Raw genomic sequence first — 15,844 nt, forward strand, 5'->3', positions numbered from 1 at the left:
TGCATCATCTTCAAAATGCACATTCTGTGCCCAGTTAACTGCTAATCTGGGCTTGCAAGCTAATGCAAGTGTTTGAAGGTTCTTATCTTAAAAAGAATTAATTACTAGAAGAGCTTGAAATTAAGATCACAAGTTGTAGATAATGTTCAGCTATGTGAATTCCCATACAATGTCTCATCTTTCCTTTCATTCTGCTGCCCCTTTATCAAAGATTTACTTGTTAAATGCGCCAGTGAAATTTAATGTTCACACACACATCTGTACAAGTATGCAATACCGCCCACTTTGGTTGACATGAAGAATGCATAACTTGTCATCTGTTTTCCCATGTTACAAAACCTCTGCTTTGAAAATTATTCAACTTGCTGAGTAATTTACAAGCTCATTTAATTCTGTTCCACGTAGTAATCTTTTATTTCTAAACTTAAAAAGCCAGAGTAGTTTGTAAGGATATGTTACCACATACATTAAAAAGTATGTGCTTAAGTAATACAACAAATAAATAAAGGGAACCTCAAAACTTAATTTTATTTCAACTTATCTCTGTGCACTGCTGCTTAGAATAGAACTTGCTCATAAAAGAACTTACAAAGAAGTTACGCATACAAAAAGGCAAGCAGGTTCATTTTCACTCCCGTTTACTCGGGCTCCTCTTTCCCACTGCCGGCTCTCACAGTGTCTGCAGAGGGTGTTCCAGCCTCACATCCCAGCTGCTGAGAACTGGTCTCCCTGAAGACACGACCTCCCGAGGGACAGGGCCACCAGTGTGACAGTGACATTCAGCTATCCGCCCCCAGGAGCCCGAGCTCCTCATGGTGATTTTGGGAATTCTGCTGGCTCAAGCTATTTTCTACTGCGGCTAGCCATGCTAGTCAAGGGCTTCTTCATGTGCTTATGTGGGAAGTGTGATAAAAGACAAAAAGTGTCACTTGCATTTAAACAGTTGGATGAAACGTACCTGGCATGACAACGAATGACCCCTGGGGCTCCATGGCAACTAAGCAGGCACTGAGGATGGAAGGCGAGTCGGCCGCCGAGATGCCGCACATGCGGCACACCTCCTTCAGCTGTTTGCTGATTGTCTGCAGGGAGCACTCCCCGAGGAGGATGCTCCAGTCTGAAACGATACAACATCGTGGGGTTCTGATTGAAAAACAACACTACATGTTAGTAACACTTGGCATTTCTGTAACGCTGCCCTGGTCTGGGCTGCCTCCCTGTGTCAACAGGGTGCACGGCTCTGTGCGCTGGCACAATGGGAATACTTGCAAAGCAAAGAGACAGGAGTTCATACACTCAACGTCCGAGAAATTTTGTTAAACTTTGTTATGAGGAAACTAATTACACTAAATAAAGGAAATTTCAGTGGAGGTATAGATATACATCCAAAAAACTACTTTTAGCCATGTAAGTGACATTATGTGTCCAAACAGAGGGAGTTGCTGATTAAATTCTTTATCTATTTTCCTGCCTTCATTCCATTTAACTCCTGTGTGTAATGGATACCAAATTCCCCCACCGGCGCAGGCAGCAGCTCTTCTGCCCTGCATGTACTACATGGGAGAAGGCATTTAATTACTGCGTTTCTCCCCTAGAGTATTTCTTTGTGCTTTCAGACTGAATCCTTATTTACTGTGCACTGCTTTTCCATTTTTTTCCCATCTCATGAAATACAGAATCTCTAACAATGTGCTGACCAGAGGAATTCAGAGGAATTCTCCTGCAGTTATTAATGTAAAACGACAAACACTCAGCAAATGTCTTTATTGTCCTGGCTAACTCATCTTCATATTCCAACACAGGACATGGGAGAAGGCTGAGTGCACCCTCTCACAATCGCAGTTACCAAACCAAACCTGAAGGGTGGCCACAGCCATTAGAAATGGAAGAAAAGATGATGAATGCATGGATTTAAATTAAATATAAAAAGTTACTTTTTTTTTTTTTTGTTCAGTAACTTTTTTTTGCAAGAATTCCTTGTTTGTTTAGTTAAAGTTTAGGTATTGGAATTGAATCCTGTTTCTATTTCTGACAGGAAAACTATTGTTCAGATCTTTTTCTAATGTGATGAAACCCCTGACTTCACTTGGAAATACACTGTGCCAATACTAGTTAACCTGCACACCATCCACACAACACGAGGAGTAGTGTCAAACCCACTGCACAAACAAATTGTTAATGCAAATCAGTAGGAAAATTCAGCACCAGGCTAAGTTACCACTCTCCATTTCCTGGTTTTCAGGGTTCATGATGCCTTGTCTTCATTCCACAGCCCCCGGCAGGGACAGCACCCACATTTCATACCTTTCAGCTCGCCGTGGCCCAGGCGGCCGAGCCGCCCGATGACGACTCTCCAGGGCAGCGACGTCATCTGCACGATACCAACGCACCACTCCCAGAGCTTCTGCAGACCGATTTTCCGGGCAGACACCTTGCTCCTCCTTGACCTGCAGGTTAAGGAAGAAAAGAAGAAAACTGAGAAGAGAATCAAGGACAATACTCACATTTCTATTCTATATAATTCTTTCCCTCCTTGCCCTCTCTAGTTCTTGCTGTGCTATGCCTAACTTAGGTTTTGCTAACCAGTCACAGCCCTATGAGTTTGTTTTCAGTACTATTATGGCAGTGACAAGCGAGAGGTGTCAGTGTGCTGAGCAACATCCCAGTTGTTTCTGAAGGTAAGATGTGTAGGTAGCATTTGTAAAACAAGTGTAATGCAGTAACATTTTTCCTCCGCAGTTTACAAGTTATAAAAATGCCAACTGAAATATTATCACCATAACATCATCATGATCACATCAGTAGGAAATACGATTAGAAGGGGTGCACAAGAAACTAATGAGAGAGATGGTGACTACAGACCTAGATATAAGGTGAAAAAGAAAGGTTTCTACCTGTTTGGTAAATCGATATTAACTATGCAGGTTTCCAGCAGTTCACCATGAAGGTCAGTGCAGGATGCCAGAAGCCAACGCTGATCGTGAGACAAACAATATCCAACGAAAAGCACGTTGTATTTCTGACTGGCCTCTCCAAAGGTTTCTCCCAGCTCCGTCTGCTTGTCTTTGATGGGGGCCAGTATGAACGGAGGCGAGTACAGCTGGATCGGGCTGGGCCTCTGCAACAAAGTCAACACCATCAGCAGCAGATACATCCAAAACTATTTCACGCAAAAAACCCCACAAAGACACACTGGCACTGAGTACAGAAAAATGTGACTTAGAAACAGTAAATAAATTCAAGGCATTCACAGTTGTCATTATCTTTCAAAGCACGAAAAACATTCATGGAGAGTAGGATGGATGATTATTCTTTTGAAATCCCTGAAATTCCAGAAACAGGGCTTGAATATTGACAGTTTAATAAACAGATGAAAGATAAGCCCATTGAAATAGGGGGATTTCTCCATTACCTCAGGGATTTAATATTTCTGTAATTAGGCATAGGAACCTATTTCATAATATATGTGTGTATATAAATAAAGGTTGGACATAAATACATTGTTGTAGGTGCACTTTAGACTAAAACTACAAAATGTCTCAGAATTGCAAGTAACAGCGTACATTTTCTCTTCTCTCACACTGATCTTTAACCTTTATGACTCAAAACCAGAAGCTTAAAATGTTTTGAAAGCAAGCAGTCTGACATTTTTCTTACTACTTTCTGTTTAGTGTTTGCTTACCTTTTCCCTTCGTATTATCATTGTCTTGGATACCTTGAAAAGAACACTCCTAAAAATATTTCCTCTGCTCTTTTTTTTTTTTGGTATTTGAGAAAAGCGGTTACAGTTTATTAAGAGGCTTCCATTTCCTTGACACCGACACTAACCTCGGGATTTTTGAGGGTCATCTCAATGCTGGCAGCGGGGCCAAAGCCCGTGAGAGACTTGATGTGGATCTGGGTGGGCAGCGGCCTCCGGCACTGGCAATACACCGAGAACGCCAGCGACTTGAGGTGCTGGATGTAGAAAACCTGCTCGTCCTTCATTGTCTGCAGCATGTACTGGCAAGGCACAATCTGCAGGATTCAGAGAAACAATAAAACGTGACTGAAATCCTTCAGAGAGCTCTTCGTTAATATCAAACCTGATTCCCGCATTCACTCGTCCTTTAACAAGCCAGACGCTTTGGCCACGGTGGTCAGTTTTCCAACAGGGCTACCGCCCTTTTGCATAAACGACTGCAGCATTCAGCCGCTATATTGCCTGATCCAAAACTGCTGTTTGAGTTACAATGATGTATTTAGGATACAAAATCTCTCAGAAAGTTAAGACTCCTACTGTCCAGTATAACGGAAGAATCTTCTCATAAGGCAACAATAACTGAGTAGTACTTTAATGAGAGCTGAGAAGCAGCTCACTAGGAGCTATAAATGAATTTTGCTTTCCGTGATATAAACATAATTGAACGAGAAACCCAATCAACTACACAGAAAGAAGAGACTATTTTTCCCAGTCAAGTCTTATTTTTCTGAAGTCCACTTTTCTCATTCAGATTGTAATGTGAGAATGACACATCATTCATGACATGTATGACATTTACCAAAGTACACCACAGGTAAGTACTAGTGGCTATTAAAAGCAATACCATGAAACCTGGGGGTAGTTTTTGATGTTATTATTTTTGAATCCCCAGTCCAAAACCAAACACCCATATTCAAACACTTAATTTTTTTGGAACTGTTTTTCTAAACATCTTCATTTGTGGGTGGCCATTCCTACACAGTCTGGGCATCCTGAACTCTGTGTTTAGGCAGGTTTGGTTATGGTCTGTGCTCAGAATCACAGTCTGCTGTCCATGTGGGAACCAGCACTGCGCTGTCATTCCTAAAGGAGACTGTGGAGAACAGAATTAAGACTCTGTTATAATGATTTATGTGGTTATTTTTCCTTTTCAGTTTAGTAAACAGTGGAATCTCAGCACTCTTATGCTGCTGTTCAGTTGTTTCAGAAAGTAATGTGAAGCACGACACTAAATGTGTATGTTCAATCAGCAAGAAACACAACTAGAGTGAGACCTGGGATGCGAGCTGGGTGGGTAGGAGCCTCCTGCACAGCAGGAGCAGGGGGAGAAATGGCACAACATGCCTTGAGAAGCAAACAAAGCGTAACTAAAATAGTATTTTCAGTTCAAATCCTTTTTAAAAATCAGAATTGTAGCCCTGCAAACTATTTTTAATGTACTGTAAGACATACAATGTCCTGCACGTGGCCGTGAAATGTCTTTTCTTTTGAACAGTGAGATCTTTGGAGCAGAAGCTGTCAATACAAAATAATTATGTTGTATTTAACACTAACGGACCCAAGCAGATTCTTTTAACAAGTACTTTCAGTAGTAATACTGTAGTAGTAGTAAACTTTTTCTGCTCTATGGCTCTTGCTTAAACCATTGGTAGCATTGCTTTGGTAGCATATTCTCCTTACTAAGTGCAACTGTGTCTTTTTAAAAGACAACTTTTCTCCAAGACCATGAGGAGAAGGGCTTTTCCACTCTGTATATGAATTGTAACAAATCTATAAACATTTGTGTTTTATTTGCTTGGAAATAACTGTGTATTCGTGTATACTGTGGTACAGCAGGGAGAATATTGTGCTGATATCTATATTATGTTACTCCTTACTTAGGGAAAATTGTCTACTATTTTGACTTAAACTGGCAAAATGCCACAGCTTCTGAGAAACAACTGCTGAGTGCCTAGAAAATGAGCAGTACTAGAGCTGGGAAGCCCATTAGTTGTTGTCTATACAGACTACGATATGATTTCAGTATAGTTTCCGTGTTCTTGTATTTCAGACATTCGATATCAGTGGCTATTATATTTTTAGTATCTTCAGGCCCGAATCGATCAAATTACCTGTGGTCTGTCACCATGTGAAGTTGTGAATCTGATTTTCAGTTCATCCCCAAGCTTGAAATATTTTGGTGAGAGTTTTCCCCCATCATTTCAGGGAACGATGAGGTCAGGATTACCAAAAATGACACATGTTTTCCATGCCCAATTTTTTTTTGTAGTTAATAATTTGAATGAAAACACTTTTAAGCCAAGTTGAGCATACATGGAAATCACTCACGTCACACACACACAGCTCCTCATCTCCGGCCTCCCGTTCTCCCCCCGTTCATTCGGGCCGAGCGGCTGTGAAAGCCGCGGCAGGACAGGATGCAGGCAGTCTGGGCAACCGGCCAAGCTCTGACTGCACAAATTCAATTCTTAAAGTAATTCCATAGTAAGGAACTATTATTATATGCCAAGTTACATGGTAAATTATTTTTAAGCAGCAGATAATAACAACACAATAGTTAAATTATGCATTAAATGCCTGGTTTCACATGCTTCTTTTAGATTAAACAGTATAAATCAAGAGAATATAAAAAGCAAACAACTCAACGTGCAAAGTAATCAAAGGAACAAGTGGACGCTTTTGGCAATGGCAACTGAAGTCGCAACTTAAAAGAACTGAAGTCCCTCTTCAGGAAGCATCTAGTAGACAAGCTGCCTCAAATTCATTTCCTCATCAAAACAAAAGCAAGCATCTTTTTAATATATAGATTTGTATGGTCAACAAAATCATGTGTAAACCCCACCCCTACAAACCATATTTGTAATTTTATATATTATCTTCCATTTTGTATCTTTTAGCATAGTGTACTTATCAAAAGTATGCTGGGATAGAATGACTCTCCAGTGTGAAGAGGAAGGCGGAATTACCTGGAGAATGAAAGAATTCCTCATATTCTCAGGCAAGTTATCCAACATTTCTGTGTAGCATCTCATCAAACTTAACAGCCAGAAGTTGGTTGAGGCAGATTCCTCATCTGCAGTGTAGGTAAAAGGATCCACCATGTAGATGACGACGGCGGGAGGGTAGGCATTGCTGTCCGCAGACTCCGCTTCCGTGGGAATCCCTATTCTCTCCCGCTCTGTAACACTGGAGACATACACCGGTAAATTTAAAGGCAAGTTACAGTTGTCAAGTTGTTGTTCTGTAAAGGTGTGCAAGGCTGGAGCACAGGAGGAAAAGGGGAGTCACCGATTCTTAAGTTCAGAAGCAAAACCAAAAACCATGAGTACAGTGACCGAGGAGAGATGACTTCTACTCACAGCAGCTGTTAATCCAAAACACCTCTTATTAATTATGCATTAAAGATACTTAACAAAATCTAACATCTCATGTAATGCAATCAGAATAGATTACGTCTGAAGAATACAGAAAAGTTAACTAATATTAGCTCTGTGAGCTTTTCCGTGTGTGCATGCCTGGTTTCTGCTGCTGTTCAGGGTTTGCTGCTGTGAGAGTTAGAAGAGGAAGGGTAGGAACTGAGAAGTGAGGAGAAGTGCCCGAGTAACACTCCTGGAGACTGAAGTCCTCTGTTTAGTTCCAGAGAAAGCTCCATTGGTAATGGAAGGAGCACCTGAGCATTTTTTCACTGGTAAAACACTCCTCCATGCCTCAACCACGAACAGGAGGCTCAACATCTGTAAGTGATAAAAGGCAGCTCAGATTTTGTCAGAAATCATGCTGCAGTTGATAAAACGGTATTTTGCATAGATCCAGTGAACAGCTGTCTGCAGGACAACCCGAACTACAACAGGATGTGGGCTTTTCACTTAAGATTCAGGAACTCCATAACATATATCATGACTATTAGTAATATGCATTATTATGATAGTAATGAAAACCATGTCCATTCAGGAAGTTACTTACATAAGATCTTAAAAAACATTTCCCTATTTTTTATGTTTGATGGATGACTATTTATAACGAAGCCTTTAAAAAAGTTCTGCCGCTAAAATGTATTTTAAAGTAACAGCAATATAATCCTGTTTCCTGACAGTATACCTGCTTGTACAATACTTCCACTGCAAGCAAATCAGAAAAAAAAATCCAAGGATTGCACTTTGTTAACATTCCAGGGGAAATGGAGTTGCATTCAGGCACAGGACACATCCTGCGGTACCTGGCGCAGGTGAGGCTGAGCCAGCAGATCCGGCAACGAACCTGTGAGACACCTGATGCTCCCCTTGTTCTGCAGACGCAGGCCGGGGAGCATCCTGAGGCACCTCAGCCGGCCCTGCACCGGCTCATATTCATGCACTTGAATCAAGCTTTGTTTCTTGTCATAAAAAAAGGGAGATGTGTTTTTTCCAACTCCCCTTTATCAGTAACTACTACAAACAAATAAAAATGGGCCCTGCTCCGTTTACACCTGGCCAGCAGTGCTGCACATGGCAGAGGCTCCTCTCCTTTCAAGGATACAAAAGGCTAAAGGTTGTATGACAGCAGGTGAATGGTGGATTTCATCAGAAGTACTTTAGAGTGATTGGAGCACTCACCCTTCCTGTCCTTCCTGCTGTTGCGGTAGGTTTTGGCCCGATTCCGTCTCTCCTCCAGGACCTGTGTTTCCCTGCGCACGCTCGGCTGTGCTTCCCCCAGTGCTGGTGTTTTGCCCTGACCCGATGTTCCCACTGAAGCCGGGCGTGGTGGTCGCATTCATCTGGTTAACGCCGGGTGTTGCAGAAGACGCCGCCAGCTGTGGCACAGAGGATCCGGAGGCCGAGCTGCTCCCCGCGGGCAGGCTCGTGGTGCCCCCGCCGGGGGTGGAGCTGAAAGAGCTGCCCGTTGGCGCTGCCCCCGCAGCCGACAGACAGGCTGAGTTTGGGGGCACAGGTCCAGCGTTCCCAGGTACCGGCTGTGTCTGGCTCGCGGGCGTTTGGTACTTCGGTGGTAGCAACAGGCTGCTGTCGAGCTGCAGAGTGGCTAAGTAAGGTGCTGAAAGAGCAGATAAGGGAGGAATGAGATTAATGACAGCCAGCCAGATCAAAGTGAGCTGCACTAACCATAGAGTCATACAATATTTTCTGTGCTTTTACAATAATACAAATGCTAAGTGAATATAATCTCCATTATAAATATTTACTTTGGAATCCATTCTTCAGGGTTTCAGTTCTAACTGATGTGAGTCAAATGACTTTAAAAACAGGAGTGACTTTGCAGAGCTTGGTGAACTGAAGTTGGTACTGACATGTCATTACCTCTGGCTAGATTGTGTTGTGATAACAGCTCTAGATAGCATTCAGCTTTGAAATCTACTACAGTTTATCTTTGTCAGGCTGAAAATAGAAAAGACCTTTTTACCTGAGCTACAATAATGGCAAACTTTAATGTAGTTATTTCTGCTCCTCAGTACCAGAAAAAGACATATCACAGGGATTATTTTTAAGTAGTAAATGAATTAAAAAATAAGTAAATGATGATGTATTATTTCTTTACTCCCAGTGGGGAACATCACCGGCAGGGGAGGTTTTCAGCAGTGCCCTGCCAGCTGCCTCAGGTGCGAGTTGAAGAGCCCGATTCCTCAGCTGGCCTGTGCACACGCTGCACATTTCTGCGTGTAAGCCTGGGCTATTTATGTTAAATAGTATTGTAATAATTCCTCCCTTCCCGTTAGGTGGTAAATCACAAGGAAAAGCAGACTGAATGAGGCAACAGGGTCATTTGAGAGAGATGAGCCCTAGCCTGTTCTGCCAAGCCTGCCCCAAAGGACAGGGTGAGCATTCAGCACTCTGTAGAACTGCCCGGCTAACTCTGGTATGTTTGCTTAAACTTTTTTCCAAAATCAGATCACTAGTCCTCAAAGGATGCAGACTCGAGAATTGTCACGCCTTTCAGAGCAAAGAGAGTAAGCACTTTACAAGAAGCCACTTAAAAGTTCCTTGCTGCCTTGCTGCTTTTAAACAACAACAAAGTAGTTTGCACACTTCAGCTCAAGCACGGAACACTGACCTGGGGGGTGGTCTGTGATCCTGCCTGCCTTGCTGACCAGCACTGGCTTGGCAAGTGTATTTGCAGTGACCTTTTGGATGGGTCTGTGCCTTGTCCTACGAGCCCATTTCTCAGTCACATAGACAATACGTGTTCGGTTGCCTCTGCATCCATTCTGGAGTGGAACAACCATGTCTCTCTCCAGGTGATATCTGGGAGCGATGTTAGGTGGGTCCAGGGACTGAGCCAGGACCAGGCTTCTGATACTACCACAGCAAACTTCATACCCTTCCGTACGCTTAGATTCTACACTCCTTCATTAAACAGGCACACCTGATGTTAGGTTACAAAAGAAAGGATATGGCAGGTTGCCATTACAAAAAGACGAATCTTTTAAAAAGTGCCACTGTTTCAGGATGGAAATGAGCCTAGGTGAGGTCCAGAGGAGAGACCATGCCTTTGGGATAAGGTGTTCCCAAGTATCCGCACCCAGCAGGCTGAGGATACTGTTACTTTCTCTTTTTCGCCTGTGTTAACCCATTCTTCCTGTGCAGCGTTTTCGTGAACCTGCCATTTTTATAAATGTTATGCCTGAAGGCACCACATGCGTCGTTCAGTCACACTGGTGTGATGATACGTATTATAAGCAGCACATACACCAGATCAATTTATATATTAAGTATTGCATGGATGGTCTTCGAGACATACAAACATTTCACACCCAACTGCCTTTTCTAAAAAGATAAGAATTGGCTTTTGAATCTCTGACGTGATCACCAGACTGATAAACAACTACGAAACTTTCAAAAGTAGGCAGATTTAACATGGAAGGATTAAGAAATTAAGATAAAGCCTCATAACACCTTATTTATTTTTAAACGAATAGTAATCTGTACCTTAAGCAAAAACCCCATTCTCTACCTACTGCAAATAACCCCTAAAATACCTACAGAAAACAAACCAGCCTTGCTAGTGCCGTGGTCCTTACCTAGGTGATGCCGGCAAACTTGCGCGTAAAGTTTCAGTCTGGAATGATTGTCGCACTCCTCGGTGCCCCAAGGCTGGTTGAACCACTCGCTCACGAGCTCATCCGTCAGCTTCTGTGCCACAGTCTTTCCCACCCGCATAATCCCGTCACGTAACACTTTGCAGATGGGTTTGTGCTGGCCAAGTCTACACATCTGGTGAGGAAAGAAGAAATGCTCGTCACTAGGTGCCGAGCACCTGGAAGTTATGCAAACTGGTTTGTAGCGTAAACCCTTCATTACCAGCACACGTCTGGTGGCTTCTTCATAAATACAAAACCAAAAGGCTACGTTTATCTGTTCACTTGAATTGCACTTACAGCAAAACTAAGGCTTCAAGTAATCTTACAGATTCAGTAGTGCGTGATGTGCATGCAAAAAAAAGGAAATGGTTTTCTCTCCAGCTGAGCAATTGCAAGAAAACAACAGCTTATTTAATTTATTCCTTGCTCTTTAGGTTTGGTTGGGCCTTCATGCGTTAGGCTACAACTGTATTAATACTAGTGCTATACCCTCTGTAAAAGAAGAGAACATGTACTGGAAAGAGCAGATGGCAACAAATACCCCGAAATGCACAGAGAATCACAGCACAACTCAATTATATAGTATTCTTGGACTGTGAAAGTGCAGAAAGCCCTCAAAATGAAAGATATCCTGATTCAAGTCATTGTTACTGTTTAAAAAGCATGGATTTCTCCCACTGAGCGTGCAGTAGAGCAGAGAAATAATTCAGTGTGGCTCCTCCTTCTAACCTCATATACAGCACTCAAGTCCCTGAAGAAAGTTTTGGCTCCGTCGAGCAAGGCCTCATTTTCTGGACACACCACGATATAGGCGACATCCCGATGGCCCCCATACGGGTCCAGCAACAGCCTCTCCCAGAACGGCAAGGAGAATGGAGAGATTGTCAGGAAGTCCTTGTCATAACCCACGAGTAAAGTCGGGATCGGAAGAGGCTCAGGAGATTCCTCAGAGCCTACAATGAAAAAAGAGAAAGAAAAAATAGTTAAACTAACTGGTTTAACTGCAGTGGGTTCTTTTACAGGCACATTGGAAGGAACTCATCCCTTCCCATGCTGGGTTTCCTAGAAGTTTGACCATAGTGTGGAAACCTATACCGAGGCTGACTCATGCCTGAGAAACCATGTTCTCCCACAGAAAAAAATAATAAAGGAGAAGAAAGATTTATTTGGTATTTAAGAAATGTCATAAAATCAAAGTTCAGTCAGCCAAAGCAGAGGGACCCCATCCAAGCACCATTTAAACCTTTCCTAGAAAGCTGCAATAAAACATCTTTCATAGAACTGTAAATACCAGTACTGCCCTTCCCAAGGCTTCATCTCCTGGCTTTACTTTGTCATAACCACAACCACATCTCATGAGTTCCTATTCAATCAAAAGTAATAATGTGAATACATAAAATCAGATTTTACAGTTGTTCATCTACCTCCACCTGCTTGTGCAAAATCACTAAGTATAAGGATTTGGTGAACTTATTCCCAGGTACAGAATACCAAGCGAAGTTATCATAATTGGAAATATTGCCTCCTGCTGCCCCGGAGCCCCGGCGGTCCCAGCAGAGAGGACTGTCACAGATCCGTGGGAATGGGCATCTCCCACACACTGTGCTCGTTAGAAGAAATACTGTTGAATATTTGAAGTGAAAATATACCCAAGTAGTTCCTGCAGAATATAAACTAACCTTATTAAAAAGTCACTAGTCAGTAAAAATTACTGAAACTACGAAGGCTCTTCTACTTACTATATGGTAATTTGGATTTTATTCTCTGGTAACAACTGGCAAATCCTAACTCTTAAAGCTACAAATGCTGGAAAAAATTCTTAGATTAGAAGTAGTCCTTGTGAAGCACAACAGCTTTAGAGAGGAACTGTAGTTATCACAAGTTGTCCTATGCCCAGAGGAAAGCAGCAATATATTAAATACCAACAAAGAAAATAAAGCAAAGCACGGTGGAACTGCAGGAAAAAACTGAGCAAGACTGCTTTGGTTAAGACTGAAATAAACTGCGGGCGAGAAATATGCATTTAAAGGTCAGTCATTATTTTGCACCACCAACCCTGCAGGGGCTTAAAAGGCTTTTAGATGAGGTTCTCAGGGACATGCTAGGGCCAGGTTATGGTTGGACTCAATGATCCTGAGGGTCTCTTCCAACTGAAATGATTCTATGATCCTAAATGTGCACATACAAAATCTATTTTGTGATTTGTATTTTCCAAAATTGTCACTTATAACAAGGAGATACTTAAACTGAAACTTATTAAGACTATGGGAACCCTTAGAACAAGCGAAGCTCTTTTCGCAGAATGCTGCGCAGTTTTTGTGTATTTTTGTAGCTCAGGAAGCCCCTCTTCCCCATTATGATTTGGTACAATTTTAACATAACGAGAGGCAGGTGTTATTTATACACCAGCTAGTTTCAGTACAAGATAAAATACAGATTCAGATAGCGAGTGTGATCCTCACCCAGCATTTCTGCGTTCTGTAAAAAGTCAAACTGGAAGTGTAAAACTTCCACTATGGTATTCAAGCAAGTGCTTCAAATGCCTTTTAAAGCATTGGAACAAAAAGTATCTGAAGAGCCCAAAAGAAAAGAAAAGATAAGAAAAAAAAAAAAAGGCAGCTATCTAAAGAGCCCATTTGTTTTATGTATTTCCAGAAGAAAGCGCACATTTCTAACCAACTACGCTTTCATTTTAGCTGCTGCCATATAACCCAACACATGTACCGTAGGTTCCCCGTCCCGCCATCTTATGGAACTGCTGCCAGGTGAGTGGTCCCTGCACGTGCTGGATGTTCTCCCAGGTCCTGCCCGTCCGCTTCTTCTGGATGGCGTCCTGCAGAAAGGGCTGCAGCGAGAGCAGCATGCGCACCACGTCCTGGGAGGAGAGCATGCTGATGTCCAGCACTGCGAACGACAGAGCAGCATTGTCAGTGAATTATTGTGAGGTGGCAGCATTTTTTGATTAATTGTTCTTTTGCCTTGCTCTTTGCAACATTCATTTGTGCAACTCTAATTAGCTCAATGGAATTTCATGTGGCACTTTGTGAAAACATGACTGAAATAAAGCTGTCATCATAGTCCCTTTCACATCCCTTTCAAAGTTCGTAAGAACTCAGAGCAACCTCAGCATATAAACAGGTAATATTTGACTATAAAATCACTTTTTTTTCTTGGTGGCGCTTTCACACAGAGCAGTTCTTTTCTGCCGAGTGCTTATACTGTTCTCCAAAAAAAAGGGGCCATAATTCTGCCCTTCTCTCAGTACTTGTATTTGTTCTGCACCCCTCCTTCAGACTAATGAACTTCCACAGAGTTTTACAAATTTAGACCACAACATCTAAGGACAACTGGAGTATCGGTATTTTATATGTAATTTATAAAGCTTTCACAAATATACTTTATTTCTAGAATACTTTTACGCATATCAAACACCACATAAAGATTAGTGGCTCACAACTGGCAAGTTTCAAACAAATTAATTGATAGAAGTTTCAAAGGAAAAAGAGAATCTGTTCTGACTCGTACCATTGCTGTGAGGCCAAGAATGCACAGTGGCACTTCTCACGAGGGCTTCGTCCACTCTTCCACCGGTGGGGTTGTCCACGTACTGCCGGCCCTGCTCCAGCGCATTGAAGCATTCCACCCAGGAGTCGTTGCTGTCGGCCTGCAGCCGGTCGTAGCTCCAGTTCATACACGGCAGCGTCTGGCGATTGTTGGAGGACATATAATCCAAGCAGCTGAGGGATGTAAAAGGCTGCGTGTGCTGATTCTGGAGGAGGAGGAGGAGGCTCATGGGAGGTTCCTGGGTCCTTCTAGCTCCCTCTCCCATCTGAGAGATCAAGTTGCTTTGACATATCATCAGTCGCCTTTCTGCAGCTTGGCCAATGTCTGAGGTCTTGCCAAAAATATCCAGCTCATCCTCGATGAAGAGCCCAGAGTTGTAACCTAATTTGCGGTTCATAATAGCGCTAAAGCCACAGGTGCAACGATACTGATCCTCATTAGATGAATCTGGGATGTATAATCCAACATCCGCACCTTTAATATTCATATTACAGGCGCATATACAACAACTATCGAAGTTACGGTCTTTGAAGATGTTCAACACAGAGTCTGAAAGAATCAAGGTGACATAGAGGCTGTGGGCTTCTGGGATGGGCTGAACAGTGGCCGGCTCCACAGAATTCAGTGGTCGTGTCGTAGAAGGGGTAGAAGCAGGTGAACCTTGATCTGTGCTGTCGTATTTGACAGATCCTTGACCACTTGCCGTACCCCCACCTCGAGGCGTCCGTGGGGTCCGGGGGGTGCGAGGGGTAGGGACGGAGAAGCGGGGAGTTGCTGGTGACGGCAGAACTCCTGCTCCGCTGTTGCTGGCCGGAGCAGCACTGTTTAGCGTCACTGGTGTGTTCATCTGAGGAGTGTTCATCTGAAGATAGTCTTGGTCGGCCAAACTCCCAACACTAGGCACATTGCTGCAAGAAATATAGGAAATCAAGAGTCAAATGCCATCACAAAGTGGTTGGTTGTGCAGACTAACTTTGTTAAAACTTATTTTAAATACAAGGAGATAGTGAGAACTGAAAGGATTCATGGTAACTGCAGTAAAATAAAGACATCTTCAGACATTCTGCTTGTAAACTTTTCCTCTGGGCAACCTGAGCTGGGTGAAGATGTCCCTGCTCATGGCAGAGGCGGGATGGATGAGCTGGGAAGGTCCCTTCAGCCCCAACTACTCTATGAGTCTGCAATATTTTTAACTCTTTTAGGGAAAATTGTAGTTGTTGTTTTAAACACAATTATCTGTAAAGAGATATACCTTAGTGGAAATGAAGAAAATATTTCTGAGATATAGAAATCTTAATTTTAGAATTATCAATTTGAACAGCTGTCAGAAGTCACGCATGTGGCACACCCACGATGTTGCCTCATGGTGGTAATGCAACTGGTAACAGTATTTCTGATACTATACATGCAAATCCTCATTTAGGATTACGCAGTCGACAGCACAACATGACACATTCCATTACAAACTC

General features: G+C 42.6%; 1 protein-coding gene across 1 annotated transcript in view; it reads right to left on the reverse strand.

Moving 5' to 3' along the window:
* Positions 1-15,844, reverse strand: part of MED13L (mediator complex subunit 13L) — a 189,757-nt gene that overhangs the window by 11,412 nt on the left and 162,501 nt on the right. Inside the window, exons 17-26 of the mRNA XM_065033853.1 lie at positions 14,337-15,283; positions 13,536-13,715; positions 11,541-11,764; positions 10,752-10,944; positions 8,335-8,770; positions 6,709-6,928; positions 3,829-4,017; positions 2,895-3,118; positions 2,305-2,447; positions 959-1,117 (exon numbers count right to left, since the gene is read on the reverse strand). Coding sequence (XP_064889925.1) covers positions 959-1,117; positions 2,305-2,447; positions 2,895-3,118; positions 3,829-4,017; positions 6,709-6,928; positions 8,335-8,770; positions 10,752-10,944; positions 11,541-11,764; positions 13,536-13,715; positions 14,337-15,283 — 2,915 coding nt within the window. The remainder of the gene's footprint in view (positions 1-958; positions 1,118-2,304; positions 2,448-2,894; positions 3,119-3,828; positions 4,018-6,708; positions 6,929-8,334; positions 8,771-10,751; positions 10,945-11,540; positions 11,765-13,535; positions 13,716-14,336; positions 15,284-15,844) is intronic.

Source organism: Columba livia, chromosome 17 (genome assembly GCF_036013475.1).
Source record: "Columba livia isolate bColLiv1 breed racing homer chromosome 17, bColLiv1.pat.W.v2, whole genome shotgun sequence".
Lineage (NCBI taxonomy): Eukaryota > Metazoa > Chordata > Aves > Columbiformes > Columbidae > Columba > Columba livia.